The following is a 16,553-nucleotide window of genomic DNA, read 5'->3' on the forward strand; positions in this document are numbered from 1 at the left end:
TAAATGAGCATTTATTTATTTATTTTTTAAGTAAACTGTTCCTCAAAAGTAAACATATGCTTCATATAGATGGGAAAAGTTGATAAAATGTCACTAGTTGACCTGCTGTTGTGTTAAGAACTAGTAATGTAGTTTAAAAAAAGATGAATGTTTTATCAAAATGGCCTGGAGATACTGTAATTGTATAACTAAAAAAATAAACGTTTTTTTTTTTTATTGCGAACATAGAAAGTTGTGTGTTGTTTTTGGACCCTCACTATAATCGCTTATTGCCCGTTTTTGCCTAGTGGTAGTATAACCCTACGGTACTTTATTGGCAAGTGGTAATAAAGATTAGGATTCATTTTGTGTGCAAGACATTCAGAAAAAGCAATGGTTTCTATTCCCAGAATAGTCAGGAAGGAAAGGATTAAGTAATATCAGCGATATTCAGAAAATAAAGTTAGGCTTGACAGACCTCACAACCAAACCAAACAGCACTAAATTATTACAATAAAACAGGTTTAAAATGCTGCATCCTTTCGGTCTTAGGCACTTTGTGCACACTGCAGATATAAATGACAGAAAAGGTAAACAATAGCCCCCAAAAGGAAATGGGGTTTGTAGAGCATGACGTTTTCAGCATGACATCACGTCCAGTATCCTCCTAAAGCCACCTGACAAGCCAGGCAGCCTCACTTTGACTGAATGAATAGTTTCAGCTTCCTGGACTTCAGTCTGCAATGTCTAGTGTGGCAGCCCTTAGCTGGCCTCTTCACACAACAGCACCCTCTTGTGTCTGGAGTCATAACTCGGAAAACAAATAATACACACAGACCTTATTCCAGATTGTATCCACTGGAGATGGTAGTTTAAGTTTGAAAATCTAACCTTGTGATAGCAATACACAGGTGTTTGGTAGCACAGTTTTTGTTATTGCCCAGCCTGTGCTTACTAAACGCAGCCAACTTTATACATGTAAATAGATGTGCTTTGTATGTGAAGTGGGTTCTCTTCATTTGAAGTCATTACAGCTGTGCACGTAAAACAAACCTGCCGCTTTATTTATCTCAGGGAGCCTTGAGTGTCACTCAGCAAGCGAGTCAGTGTCTGATCTCCTGTGACTAATCCAGGGCTCAGACTCCTAACCGTTGGCTCTCCTTTGAATGTATTACAATGCATGCTTGTCTACTTGATTTGCTTTTCGTATTAGGTTTAATTGCGTGTTGAAAGGTATGGGTATATTTAACCATTGGCTCTAGAACACTGTTGTTCATATATGATGAGTGTATAACCCAGTTTCCCCCTTTCTTTTTCAGTGCAACAACGACTATGTGCCAGTGTGTGGCTCCAATAAGGAGAACTACCAGAACGAGTGCTTACTGCAGAAAGACGCCTGCAAGAGGCAGACTGAGGTCCTGGTGGTGTCCGAGGGAGCCTGTCCAGTCGGTAGGTACTGCATACTGGGAGACTGTTGGTTGTCTTTTAGTTAAACGTGCACTAGGGTGCGAAATCATAAGCCAGTAAGTGTTAATGTCCCCATTAAGTACCAAATTCATTTTTCTTTGAAAAAATCAGAACAGCTGCATTTATATAATATGATACCTTACATTTGGATGTACAATACTGTGCAAAGATTTTAGGCAGGTGTGAAAAAATGCTGTAAAGTAAGAATGCTTTCAAAAATAGACATGTTAATAGTTTATATTTATCAATTAACAAAATGCAAAGTGAGTGAACAGAAGAAAAATCTACATCAAATCAATATTTGGTGTGACCACCATTTGCCTTCAAAACAGCATCAATTCTTCTAGGTACACTTGCACACAGTTTTTGAAGGAACTCAGCAGGTAGGTTTGCCCAAACATCTTGGAGAACTAACCACAGTTCTTCTGTGGATTTAGGCAGCCTCAGTTGCTTCTCTCTCTTCATGTAATCCCAGACAGACTCGATGATGATGAGATCAGGGCTCTGTGGGGGCCATACCATCACTTCCAGGACTCCTTGTTCTTCTTTACGCTGAAGATAGTTCTTAATGACTTTCACTGTATGTTTGGGGTCGTTGTCATGCTGCAGAATAAATTTGGGGCCAATCAGATGCCTCCCTGATGGTATTGCATGATGGATAAATATCTGCCTGTACTTCTCAGTATTGAGGAGACCATTAATTCTGACCAAATCCCCAACTCCATTTGCAGAAATGCAGCCCCAAACTTGCAAGGAACCTCCACCATGCTTCACTGTTGCCTGCAGACACTCATTCGTGTACCGCTTTCCAGCCCTTCGGCGAACAAACTGCCTTCTGCTACAGCCAAATATTTCAAATTTTAACTCATCAGTCCAGAGCACCTGCTGACATTTTTCTGCACCCCAGTTCTTGTGTTTTCGTGCATAGTTGAGTCGTTTGGCCTTGTTTCCACGTCGGAGGTATGTTTTTTTGGCCGCAAGTCTTTCATGAAGGCCACTTCTGACCAGACTTCTCCGGATAGTAGATGGGTGTACCAGGGTCCCACTGTTTTCTGCCAATTCTGAGCTGATGGCACTGCTGGACATTTTCCGATAGCATGATGTGTCTTTCATCTGCTGCAGTAAGTTTCCTTGGCCGACCACTACATCTACGGTCCTCAACATTGCCCGTTTCTTTGTGCTTCTTCAAAAGAGCTTGGACAGCACATCTGGAAACCCCTGTCTGCCTTGAAATTTCTGAAATTTCTTGAAAAGAGTCTGTCTGGGATTACATGAAGAGAGAGAAGCAACTGAGGCTGCCTAAATCCACAGAAGAACTGTGGTTAGTTCTCCAAGATGTTTGGGCAAACCTACCTGCCGAGTTCCTTCAAAAACTGTGTGCAAGTGTACCTAGAAGAATTGATGCTGTTTTGAAGGCAAAGGGTGGTCACACTAAATATTGATTTGATGTAGATTTTTCTTCTGTTCACTCACTTTGCATTTTGTTAATTGATAAATATAAACTATTAACTTGTCTATTTTTGAAATCATTCTTAGTTTACAGCATCTTTTCACACCTGCCTAAAACTTTTGCACAGTACTGTAGCTTATCATAACATTATAGTTAAAGAGAAAATTAAAATAACGGGTAGATGCCAGTTGAAGATGCTCCAAAAAATTATAAACTAGCCTGTCCTGAAATGAGGATATTAATACTTAATGTGTTAAACATGACCGTGTTTAAAATGAAACTGCAACTGTACCTAAAGCACACGAGCAAGCAGCTGAAAGTACAGTAATTCATGTATAAGGCTTTAAAAAGTCTAGCAAGAAACAAACTGCTCCAGGATTGCTTGTCAAATGTCCCCAGTCAATATTGGCACCTTGGCTAGGTTCTCCAAAGTTTTGTCTTAAATGCATGTCTTATTCAAATGACCTCTGTTGTAAAAGGATGCTTTCTAAAATATGCAGTAACCAACAAGGCTCCGATAGGAATCCACAAGCTTACTGGGTATGATAAAGAACTACAAAGTGGAACACTGAGTAACAAATGGAACATGTAACAAACTGCAGCTTCAGGATGTTCAGCTACACCTTCACCCACAGCGATCAATCAGGGAGCTACCGGTGTTTACACATGGAAACAGACAGAGAGGCAAATAATCCAGCTATTGATCAGCCGTTTCTATTGGCGGAAGGACAGACTGACTAATTAGGGCAATAACTCATTCGGGGTCTGGACACTGAAAGACACATTGGCAAACGAATCATTGAAACAATTCAATATCCAGTGCCTTGCTTTTGATGGTTAGATGCGCTTGAGAGACAGATAGACAAGTAGATAATTTAGACAATTAATTCTACACCTATCTGCACTAACACAGGTGACACGGAGAGATAAACAAAGACAGAAAAGACTGACAGGTAATATCAGACACGCCACTGAATAAATAATGTTGACAATCAGTCAAACTCTTTTCTCAGTTTAAAGCGAAAGCCAGGGTGGTGAAGCTGGAGAGGTACTGTATGTAAAGAGAAACAGACCGCCAGACACCTAACAAGGGACTGGATTAGGGTTTGCTTGATGCAAAGTCAGCCAGTTCCTGTGTGCTCTGTGAATGGTCATAAGGTGGTATGGTCATGGCTCCCATGTTCTTTAGCGCTTTCCTTCGTGTTATGAGTTGGAACTGAAATTGCACTCTTACCTATAAACATATTATGTTTATTTTATTCCAGACCACATCTACATAGTGACATGCTCCCACTGTTAAAATACAGTTCAAATTAAAAACCTGCTGTGCTCGTTATTTCCATCAGAATAATCCAAAGCTAATAGAAAATGAATACTTCCACAGTGAAATAGACATAAAGGCAAACATCCCCACTCCCCTTTAGCAAATCCACAAGGAACCTACAGGTTAAACTTAATAGGAAAAAAGCAATCTCTGCTTCACCTGAAATACACAGGATGACAATGAGTGTAAATAGGGCTCTCTCCTGACATTCATTTTAAACAGTTTTTTCAAAACCCTGATTGACTGTCTTTTCAAACGCAGTCGGCCAGTAGCAGGTGACCATGTGCTAGAACGAGCTCTCTCCAGACAGCAGGAGGCCTGTGAGGATCGAGTCGGGGTCCCACGAACTCTCCTCATTTATATTTTCATTATTGACGTTTGCTTGCAATCAAGTTGGTGCGCTACAGTTCCTTCAGAATTCCAAACTGTTCAATCAAAGGATGAGCAGAAACACTTTCTTGACTTTTCATGAGCGACTAGGTGAAAGGAAAATAAATATTGACATCAGTAATAAAACCTATATTAGGAGGCGAGTGGTTTCTGTGAAGGGAATATTCAAAGATGCGTACTCCCTCTCTTATGCTGTGTGTAGGTGTCTGTTGAGTTTGAAATGAGGACCTTTTCTTTATAAATATTTCCTCTATATAAAACCACCGAGACAAAACCTTGCTTTGAAGATTTTCCTCTGAGACAATAGAGACTGAAACAGCAGATCTAGATCAAACTGTCTCATTAAACTCATAACGACACAGATTACTTAAAAAAAAAAAAAAAAAAAACATATTGAAGCTAATGAAATAATTCGATAGGTATCACCTGGTCTCACACTTTATGTAAAGCCATGGTTGTAAAATGAAGCAGGGCAGTGGTTTGGGCCTCCTCTCCCCACTTTTATATACAAGCTAATTTATGGGTTGGGGTACCTCAAAAGTCGAGGCCAAAAAATATATTGTGTAAAAATACATATAATGCAGTAATGTTGCCTGTCTAAGTTTTAAAAAATAATCTAGTGAGTTTCCTGATTGAAAAACAGTTGTTCAAATTGGATTTTTAAATTTGTGGTCGAGTCTGAAGAATTCGAATTCAAAGCACATTATCGAAAAGCATTACAATGACATTTACGTTGTTTGTTTTTTTCACATTAATTGGTTTGCTAATTATACTGTTAGCAGTTTGGATTAACTAAATGGATTTAATATGCACCAACTATTTCCTGATTTCTAATGGGATAAATATGAAATATGGTAATTATAGCTGAATAGATTAGCTTTTGTCTAGAATTTGGAAATGCACAAATGCAAATAAACAAATAAATAAAATCCATGTAGACAGTTTAAAAAAAAAAATGTTGGAAACTGATGACTTGGGGCCCAATTTAATTAACTTTTTCCTGGGAAAATACTGAAAAATAAAAAGTGCATTCAATAAACAATGAATGGATGGTTATGTGTTTGCATGAATTGTTATACTCTGTATTCCTGTTGCTCAGACGAAGAATGATATTAAACCAGCATGCCACGCATGACAACAATTAAGAAGCATCAGTGAATCTACCGTTGTGCTGTCATTGGCTGAAAACTCATCCTGGAGGGCAGCCTATCAGAACGCATTAAATGGTGTGCTACCATTGGCTGGAAACTCATCCTAGAGGACAGCCTATCAGAGCACATTAGCTTAACACAACTATATAAAAATGCAACGCATTGAACAAAAGTGATTAGCAGATAATCAACAGGTTGTAGGCAAGTTAAAATTGTCACGTCTGTTTATTAGTGTTGTTGGGAATTTATATAACAAGTACAATAGAATTGTCTGTAGTCACAATTTAGCCGTACTGTCTTTGTACAATACCAGAACAGTACATTAAAAAGGTTATCTACAGCAGCACATTGTTGCAAGTGTATTTGGAGATCCCATTCAGATTGAATTGGCAGTGGTGAAAAACAGTAGCAAGAATATGTGCACGGTGTTTAAAATCCATGTCCATCTGTGTCATCGGCACAAGGAGATCCCCTCCTCTCGCTGTGGAGTCTCCATTGTTGATGTGTTTCAGTGCTTTTCACAGTCTCAAAAATACTCAGTTGTCTCAATTGTCACTCAAACTTCATTTGCCAATGCCATCCGTGAAAACAGAGCGCGTTAACACCCCAAAGACCTATCTGAGTTTTTACATTTAAAACAGAAATGCAATTCTATCCCTAATACTGTCTGTCTAGCTCTTTGTATCTTATCTGTCTTGATATTATGCATTTTATTGGTTCTATTACACTATGCATATTTAATTGTAATAATGTATCACTTTATTTGTTTTTAGATGCAGGATCAGGCTCTGGGGATGAAGGTAAGAGACAACGTATATATACAAACAAATGTATAATATTGATCACACACACACACACATTATATATTTGTGTGGAAACACAACCCCCCCTCCCTCCCTCCCTTACTCCAAGCATTACAAAGTGATGGATGGATGTTTATAAATATCCACAGTCGTAGGGACAATAAGAATCCCATTTATCACAACCCCAAAATGAGAAAGCAAGTGATAGGAAGAGAGGGAGAGATTTAGGAAGTGATAAAAACCATTTGTTTCTAGGGGCTCGGGGTGAATTGTGCACTTAAGTCTTCATCTTCTTCCGGGGCCTCTGCCAGCCTCTGCTGTCTCAGTTTTACGGCTGTTTTTTCTTTTCTAAGCATGATCTTATAATGATATTGTAATGCCTCAGAGAACTTGTCAATCAGGACAGTCACATGTATCATGATAAGTATTGTATCACAATGTTAGTGGATCGTTACACCCCTAACACTTTCTTTTTTGCATTTTGGGGCAGCACAGTAGCATTATACATGACGATATAAGTACATTTTTCTTTTTATATTTGTCTCTGGTCATTTTTTTACAAAGTTGTGGTGTTAAGTGTTGCTTAAGTCCTATACTTTTTGTAGAATTGCTCACAATGCTAGCGCCACTAGATGTATGATATTGTCATTTTTTTTCTATGCCCATATACAGTCCCCCATTACCCTAATGGAACACACTAACTGTGGTTTCAATAACTGTTCTAAATCATTTCTAGTGCAGCACTTTATAAAAAAAAATTAAAAAACTGAACTGTGCATTTTCTTTTTCAGCTGTGGGGAATCAAATGCATAAAAAATACATGAAATCTAAAAATTTGAAATTATAAATAATGAATATTGTACATAAATAATTCAACTGTATGCCTGTGGCAGTCTAATTTATTCATTAATGTCAGAAAAGGTTAAATCAACATTTTAACTGGCATTAATGAACACTGCAGGGGTATTTAATAAAACGAATTCACGGTTTTCGTACATTCTCAAAAAATTATTAAATCAGCATCTCTTTTTTGAGTTTACTGTTTTAAGCATTTCAGTTAATTGAACCACTCAGTTTTCCACAAATAGTTTTCTTTTCCATTCAAATTTTAAAAAGTGTCTTTTACCCTCCATCCTGAGTTTGTTTCTACTTGGTTTCCAGCTGCGTCTTCTGCTCCTGGCCCTACTGTAATGTTCCTCTTTCTGCTATCCCCAATTCAGCAGCCATTTGAGTGTCTGCAGAACTTATGTCTTTCGATATGAACTGTACTTTGGTTTTTCTTTTTAACCAAAATGATTATGCGTCCTCTCCCTTTAAACTTGGTAGTGTTTGTGCTCTTGAGCACGGTGCAGTGCAAACTCGTGGACTGCAGCTATTGTCGGCATCACCTCATACCACAGACCACAGAGTAATTCCCCAACTTTGGCAGCCACAGCATTTAGAGTTTGCTCCGATAATAATTTGGAGAGTAGAGAGCGAGAGCGAGCGAGAGACAGTGAGCAAGCGAAAGCAAGAGAAACATCATACAGACAACTCTGCTGTAAGGGAGTAAAGAGCTCCTGCACCGACACAGAGAAGTCTCCAACAACGGTTGTAGAGCAGAACTAGGGAGAGTGCCTCTGCTGATCCCCAATCTGGCTCCACCTGAGAAACAGCAGCCCAAACTCCTTCCACTTCCAAGCCCTTGAATCCTCCCTGGGCAGTACAGCTGAACCCTTGCTACAGTCCTACATCACATCCCTGTCCACACACACCAGCATCAACATCCACAATAGTCCTACCACTGAGCCCAGCAGCCAAGGGCACTGAGAAAAGCTGTAGGATCTGCCCTGATAGAGAAATACACCTTCTACTGGAGAGAGCAGGTTAAAAGACAAACTAAACTAAAAAAAAAAAAAAAAAAGATAGACGCCTATTAACAAAATACAGGATTAGTGACCACAAGCTAGCCATTGAAACGGGCAGGTATAGAGGACAATGGAAACCTAAGGAAGACAAAATTTGTACGCAGTGCAACAGTGGAGAGAACTAAGACCCACTTCATCCTCCACTGTGACAAATACAGAGAACTGTGAGAGAGATACTGCCTCAGACTGGCAAATAATATAGAAGGGTTTCTGTTCCAGAGCCAGGAGGAGAAACTGCAGGTTCTTCTGGGAGAGGAAAGAGAGAGGGAGCAATAATAGCTGCAGAATTTGTAGCCTCCTGCCATGGAGCCAGAGTCCCGTTGTAAGATGTGCTCAATATAGCCGTGTGGTATCTGTTCTAATTTATACAGACAGTAGACAAGTGCTGGTAGTGGCTTTTAGAAGGGATGCCAATTTTGGTCCACAGTAAACATAAACGGATAACAGACACATTAAAGGACATTCAAACCTGTAAGAGCACATGTAAAGTGTGCAAATAAGTGTGAAAAGGAGAGCGGGTCTCGCAACAAAAAAGTAAATACGTTAGGAAAGATAACCACCTAATACGCCTAATATTTATTTAGTATAAAACAAATGCTGAGTAAGATGTCTGTGTTATAACGTGCCGGCACAGCTTTTCTTCAGTTCAGATACTTTATTTACTGTAGAAATATTGCATGAATCACTAGTATAGGGAACAGGGGGACATGGTGTAGGAGCGTTATAATCAAGAGCCTTATAGCGAGGGAGCACTGTATATATATTGTGGCAGAGCAGAGGCTTTGCACATGAATGTGTGGCTCAGGAGGAACAGTCCGGAGTCACAATGGCCACGGGTTTGTACAGCCACACACTAAATTGGGCTTAATAGTATAATTAGAAAATTGTGGAATGTGGCCAGCAGGTAATTGATTTATTGATTGTCAATTAACCCCTGGCCACGCCCTATAAAAGGAGACAATGACATGTTGTTTGGTGAGTGTGCAGAGTTCAGTGAAGGTGGTTTTGTTGTAAATAAAATTGCAGTTACTGCCTCTGGGTGTGCTATTCTCACCACTGATGAAGTTGATAATATCTATATATATATATAGATATAATATATAGATATATATACTCCGTATATATATTATATATATATATATAGATATATATCAGAGATAGATGGATATCTGTATACATCTATTTGTATGCCATATATGATATGTTTAATAATGCATCCATTCTCCCAGGCCAGGCAGAATTACAAAGACAGCTCCATTAACTCAGTGATTCAGTGCACTCAGCCTCCACACAGGCCACTTTTAATGAAAACGTCAACTCAGACTAAAACAAAAAGAAACAAACCCCCTCTGTCTTTACTCCTGATCCCAGATTAAATTGTACATCTATGCAAAGGAGAAAAAAAAAGAAAAAGGAGAAAAAAAATAAGTTATTTTATGGTTGTTAAAGTGTGAAGAAGAAGCTCATTTGAATGCAGATGGTCTTTCAGGCAAGCCCCTACCTTATTAGAAATGTGACAGATCATCTAGCAAGAACCTGAAATGTATTAAAGAAATGTGCTGTAATCTGTCTGTGTGGCTGTGTGCAAAGATAACCCTGCGAATGTAAAAAAGACAATCAAATTTATTTCCAGTTTGTGTGCCGTATTGCTTTCTTGCATCCAGGTTTTTTTGTCCAGAACTATTAGTAATTTCTGTATTAGGTTAGTCTAGTATTTGATGTTTATTTAAACCACTGGATTACCCATTAGATTACTGTAGGTGGCAAAAACAATCCCATAGAATTGGAAAAATCCCATTAGAAAAACAACTGTTAAGTATAATAATTATGAACAGCAATAAATACCTTAAATATGCAGTGGGAAACATTCATAAACTAAGCAATAGCACCATATAGTAAAGCAGTATTCCAGAGAGGTGGCTGTGAACTAAAATAACAAAAAATATTGGGCCAGGCAGTCTGTCCCCGGTGGCATTCCATCATTTAGAAGAAGCCGGTTGGATTGCCTTCCTTATTCTTATTTTTCTTTTCTTTTACTTTAGTTTGTATCCCTGAGTAGCAGGGTTAGAAAGGGAGCACTTGTAAGTATTGCTAGATAACGGAGAACGCATGACTTCATTTCAGTGGCTCCAGTAACTGTAACTGGGTTATACTTTACAGTGGCTGCAAGGACCCTTAGCAAGCTCAGATCAAAGCATCTTTAAATAAAAAAATAGACAAATTGCTATTGTGGAGGAGACTATGATTGTTAACCAGGCTTTACAAGCAGCCTCGCTGTTGCAAGATGGGTCTCATTTATTACTATTTGATAGCAGAAGTGAAAGCGAATATAACCTAAATAGCTGGGTTTTTTTGTTGGCGTATATAAATGTAAAGATGACCTTATAATGTCAGAATATCAGCTCTGTAAAATGTTATCAATACAGAAAAAAAAACTAGGCAATCTTTTCGCATTTCTGTTTTGCTTCCAGTGCCACAGCAGAGCATTAAGGTGTCGTTTATAGCCAAGTGATCCTGTCGGGAGTAATAGCTGGAGTAAGATGAATAGGCTGACAGAATGGTAAACAATGAAAGGATGCAGGTAACAGACAGCCCTGAATTAGATTTTAAGCATGGTATAAAACTCAAGATTTTGTGGTACGTGTCCGCCCTGATGACTTGTCCTTTATGTTGTTGGGTGAGGCAGATCATCTACACTGACGTCAACCATCATAAAATACTGCGCACGCTTTAAAAAAATACAAAATAAAAGAAAACAATGTCATGTCATTTCACAATCCTTGCTAAAAAAATCTATATGCAGTACATGAGACCTGTTCTGCATCCTGTTTAAAACAGGCATTGTTGTGTGATGCATTGCTGTTACAGATTCGGTCCGCTGTGGGTGAGATGAGATGAGGTTAAAAGCTCTAAATCCAAGGATGCAGACGAGCCAGGCTCTTTCGCATGGTGGTTTAGACACTCCCTTGTGGTACGTGGGGTCTCCAGTTCGTGCCTAGCCTCGGCCCTTTTACACCAGAACACTTTGATGGGTTTGATGTCTGGAACCCCACCTCCTGAAGTGAGGTGTTCACCTCAACTGTCCAATTCAGCGCTAGCTATCTAACAAGATGACTGCGTCTCAGTGGACTTTTTCAGTGTATCATTCTTTTTTTTTTTTTTTATAATAAATGTTCCTCACCCTCGCTGACTGGACTGCATAGCTGTTGAATCAAAGGCTGGCAGTTTGCCTCAGCATGACGCTCATGGGCAGAGTTGAGGCATAAATAATGACTTCCACTCTGTTCAAACATTAAATGGAAATGCCACTGGAGACTGGAACAAGACACTGGAAAGAGAGCACTGCTGGTAGTTTACCTAGAGGGTAATACTGTTTATTAAATACAATGACCTATTTCTTTGTTTTTGTTTTCTCCCCTTTATTTTGTTTGTAGGTATTATTCACTCTGCCTTACTGAAACACAATATATTTCCCACTAGATTGAAAACAGCACTACAGCACACTAGCTTCTCAAGGAAAAGGAGTTTTGTGGTTTCACCTTAGCCCTCCATAAATCCGCCACTTGATTCAGCACATTTAGCAGCCTCTGCTTCAGAGAGGCCCAGGATTGAATGGAGGGCTGGGGGTTCCAGCTCAGGACTGGGGTGCACTCATCTCTGTTTCTTTTCGTAATTATGTTAATCCCGTCAAGGTGGCGAGTTGTTGTCTTTACATCCTCTTTCAAAATGATGATGCTTGTGCACTGCTGGTGAACCTGTGTTACATTTCTACAAATCTCCTGCAAACTTTTATCAAAGTCCTTTCAGATTGCATGTGGGTATTATCCAATAAACTATTGGCTTTAAAGTTTTTAACCTGTATATGAATATATTTTGAGATCATGAGGACCCTACTTATGTATGTGTGTGTGTGTGCACACACTGGTTTTCTCTTCTCTTTTGTCTAATAAAAACATCTAAAAGCAGATACTCTAAATCATCTGTGATGCAATACCCCATTGGGAGTTACAGCAACAGTATAGATCCAGAACTATACATCTACAGTATGATGTGAAAACATTATATTATAAAGTACTTGACATCCCTGGTGTGTGTGCTGTATGTGTTCATTGTGGAGGAGATGTCAACCCTGAAAACACCATGTGTTTCCCTTGATTAAGATAATATCTCACGTGATGTCTGACTACATGGCAGTTCAACCACACGCCCACGTCTTTCAACCCATTAAACTCAGGGCACGTACTTGGGTTCTGCACTACAAGCCCTGACAAGTGCATGTGAAAGTTTGTCTTCAGTTTGATACAGGAGTCACCTGGTTTAACGTCTGCGTTTTTCACGTTGTATGAGGGGACACACACACAAACTTTTCCTCTGTTTCCTTCTGATCTTTTAGCATTGGAGGTGGAAGTGGAAAATAAAGAGGAATAAGACAGTGGCATTTTGTCTTGTGGCTGCGTGTTGCTATTCCGGTCTTGCTGATTGAGGCAGACAGCCCCGGAGCCAAGGCTTGTGATCAGGACAGAGCTGATGAATCTGAAGGTTGTCAGTGTAAATGTCGTACAGCAGATTGCCCCTCTCTGCCAGTCACCCAATATTGAAGCAGCCCCGAGTCACTACTTAAAAGATCAACAGCACACATTAACTATTCGAGCCCGGCTTGTATTGACAACTTATGAACTAAACATAGCAGTACCTGTTTAGCAATTATAAAGAATGAAGAGAAAGCAGAGTCTTCATTTCTAGACATGTACACATAGAACACCACCAGGGAATTCCACGCACAAAGAATTCAGTGCGGAATTAGATGCACAGAATTTAATAGGCAGTTTTTTTGTTTTTGTTTTTGTAAGTTAATATATTGTGTGTGTAGTTTGTCTCTTACTGTTGTGCAGTTTGGATGAGGGGAGTGACAAAAAGAGCAGATTTATAACATTGATTTTTTTTTTTATGATGTATGATCCTGTGGTTTATACAGATGTAAAAAGGTTCTACTCACTTTTGATATAAGGATCCACAAACCAGAGCTGAAATGAGAGCCTGATGTGTAGAGTGGGGTGCACTTTACAGGATTGCTGTAGTTTTTCCAGCTTCTCACTTTCATATGGTTTGCTGCTGCTGTTCTGAGGTGAAGACAGTTATTTTTAAAGGTGGCACAGCAGACTTACTGCAAATAATGAGGCAGTAAACTCCTGTAGTTTATACAGATCTCAGTGTGTGCCTGTAATTTTAATAATGGTAAAACTTCAAGAGACAGGTGGCAGTGACCCGGTTCCCTTGTACACCCACCTCCAGGCTCCTTCATTGGGTAAAAGATAGCCAATGATTAAAGGAAGCTCAACGCGCATCCTGAATAATTGATAGTGTATGTATTAGCAGGAGCTGTGAGGAGAAGCACTCAAGCAGGATAAGAGTCATCCTTCTGATCTGATGAGTGACGGGGGAAAACATCTCCTCCTCTCTCCCCTCTGTACCCTTGGCATCATTAGCAGATCTCTTCATCATGAAACACTGAACCCCTTGACGTACTATGTACGTTTGTTTTACAAGGCATGATCAGTGAATACACTTTTGGAGAGGTTCTGCACAATGGTTAATAGAGATTGATGGACGCACAGCCGTTCAAAAAGCTGCCCTTTGGGCAATACGAAGCTGCGCCGCTGTGCCTTGGCAGATGGAGCCTTGTGTTCATCCATAGTGCCTCCTTCAACACTGCTGACAATGTGTTTATAGCCTCCCCGCTCGTCCCCTTTTTTCTAAAATGAAAGAGAGGTTTTTTTCATGCCTTCTATACAATAGAACAATCCAAAGATCCTGCAGTCATGACTTCTATACAATAGAACAAGACAAAGATCCTGCAGTCATGCCTTCTATATAATAGAACAATGCAAAGCTCCAGTTTGATTCCAAAAATGACCAGTTACTGCACAAAGGGCTCCATTCAATTGACCAAGTCTGCAAGATGATTGACATAGGATCCTCTGTGTACATTAGCAGTGTCCCCAGGGTGTTTAGTGTATATAGAAATATGTTACGCAATGACATTATTAACATCTCATCAAATCAATACTGAATAGTCCACTGCTGATAATACATTGTTATTCACCCTTAATAATTGCTTCCATAACTTCAAATATTAAAGCATGCGATATATACTGTAGTAGTACTTAAAGAAACTTGGTAGCAATTCTAAAAGTCTCGACGAGAAGCCTTTCTAAATGTATATATGTATTCAGCTGTTGTTATAACACATAAAGACATTACTAGCACATGCCCTTGCTGGCTGTCGGTGGTTTGTTTCTCCGTGCTGGTTCAGCTCAGTCACGGATTCTGCATTTGCTTTCCCAGTTCTACGTCAGTACCGCTCTGCAGGGGGGTTGGCTGCAATGCCAGTAACTCTGCTCAGCCTGGGACAGGAGTCCTGTTATTTGTGCCTCTTTTTACTTTATATTCGTTTATTCAAATATTTCAACCAGAAGGAACATTCTGTCGACTTCAGTGCTCTCAGAGGGGTCCACGTGGCAGCAGCAGCAGCAGCAGCGGTGTTCTGTCAGTTACAATGTGATTCCCTATCAGGACCACGCCACAGTAGTTGTGTAGCCATTGTCATTGCTGCTAAGGTTTCTCCAGGGTAGTTTATATTATAAAATTACCGTTTTAATCCCATCAACCAATAGAACTTGTTCCTCTTGCTGTTAAGAGTTTTTTAGTTTTAATTCTCGATCGTTCTCCAGCAATGGGCTAGTCATAGTGCTTTCCTGTTGGCTGTCCTGGCATGACCGTGGAACAGAGATGATCAAGCGATTAGATCACTCTCTGTCTTAGCAGTGTCTGTTAAGCCTTGCTGTTCCTTTTCTAGTTAAAGCATTTGGCTTCAGGATAGAAATGATAGAGATGTAACAGCCTGTCCACAAGGTCTGGTTCGCAAGTTGAAGAGAGCAGCATTGGAACATTCTGTATAAAAAGCTTGTGTCAACCACATTACTATCAGAATTATAAACTTGAAAAGCATGTATTGAAACTACAGTATATTTAGTAGACAGTGCCTTGATTGACCCTGGTGCTAAGAAGCAAGGTTGTGTACATCTCTTTTAACTCTTTGACTCTACTATACTACTGTTTATTATAATGTACTGTACTTTAATGATGACCGATTTTATCTCTATATTGATGTATTTTATTGTATTTTATTTATCTATGGAATTTTTTAACTGATTCATTTTTATTCATTGTGTTTTGTAATACTGATTTGTGTTTGATTGTTATGTTTTGCACAGCGCCTTGAGACATCTAGGTGTGAAATGTGCTATAATAAATTTAAGTTATTATTATTACCTCAGTGTGCAAAGCAGTTATGAACATGCAGCATTTATGATTGCATTAGGCTCTGTTGTGATGACATTGTTCTGGAATCTGGGGCTGTGATTTAGTTATTTAATTATAATGAGATGCTGTCAATAAGAGGCTAATTGTCCTATTATTCTTTGGTGGTTATTTTCTTTGTAATTTGCTGAATTAACTATTGCAGTGCATGACGTTCCAATTTTCAAGATCCAAGGTAGTAACTCCAAGCAAGCTGCAATACCTTACAGACACCAAGAAAATCTAAAACAATTTAGACTGCACACAGAGTGTGGCAGATGTCTGGGTATATAGACAAGTGTAGAGTACAAATCCAAGGAGGTCATGACAAGGTTGTATAATGCAGTGGTGAGACCGCACTTACTGTGATCAATACACAGTACTGTGTACAGAGGGTCCTCATAATGGTGTGTTGTAAATATTTGTACAAAGAATTGCCTAAAGTCAGCAGTTCATGGGAATACACCCAAATGGAATGCAAACTGTATATTTCCTTGGTTGAAGACCTGATTTCAAATAGTGATTGATCCAAATCTTCTAAAAGACATACACAGACTACAAAAACAGCAAGAACAATATCACACCTACACCATTCCTTGTAAAGGCACTATATAAAAGTGCAACCCCTAATTTCCCAAAGGAGTACCTTTCATCAGCAGAGGCGATAGCAGCCAAAGGATCTGTACCCAGGGACTTCCATATGCCCAATACGCAAGAGGGACT

The 16,553-nt window shown here is 39.3% G+C and overlaps 1 protein-coding gene across 2 annotated transcripts in view; it reads left to right on the forward strand.

Moving 5' to 3' along the window:
- The window catches only part of LOC121323250 (tomoregulin-2-like), a 62,469-nt gene that overhangs the window by 15,610 nt on the left and 30,306 nt on the right, over positions 1–16,553 (forward strand). For both annotated transcript variants that reach the window (XM_041264196.1, XM_041264195.1), the window contains exons 3-4: positions 1,299–1,428; positions 6,535–6,561. In XM_041264196.1, coding sequence (XP_041120130.1) covers positions 1,299–1,428; positions 6,535–6,561 — 157 coding nt within the window. The remainder of the gene's footprint in view (positions 1–1,298; positions 1,429–6,534; positions 6,562–16,553) is intronic.

This window comes from Polyodon spathula, chromosome 11 (assembly GCF_017654505.1).
Source record: "Polyodon spathula isolate WHYD16114869_AA chromosome 11, ASM1765450v1, whole genome shotgun sequence".
In the NCBI taxonomy this organism is placed as follows: domain Eukaryota; kingdom Metazoa; phylum Chordata; class Actinopteri; order Acipenseriformes; family Polyodontidae; genus Polyodon; species Polyodon spathula.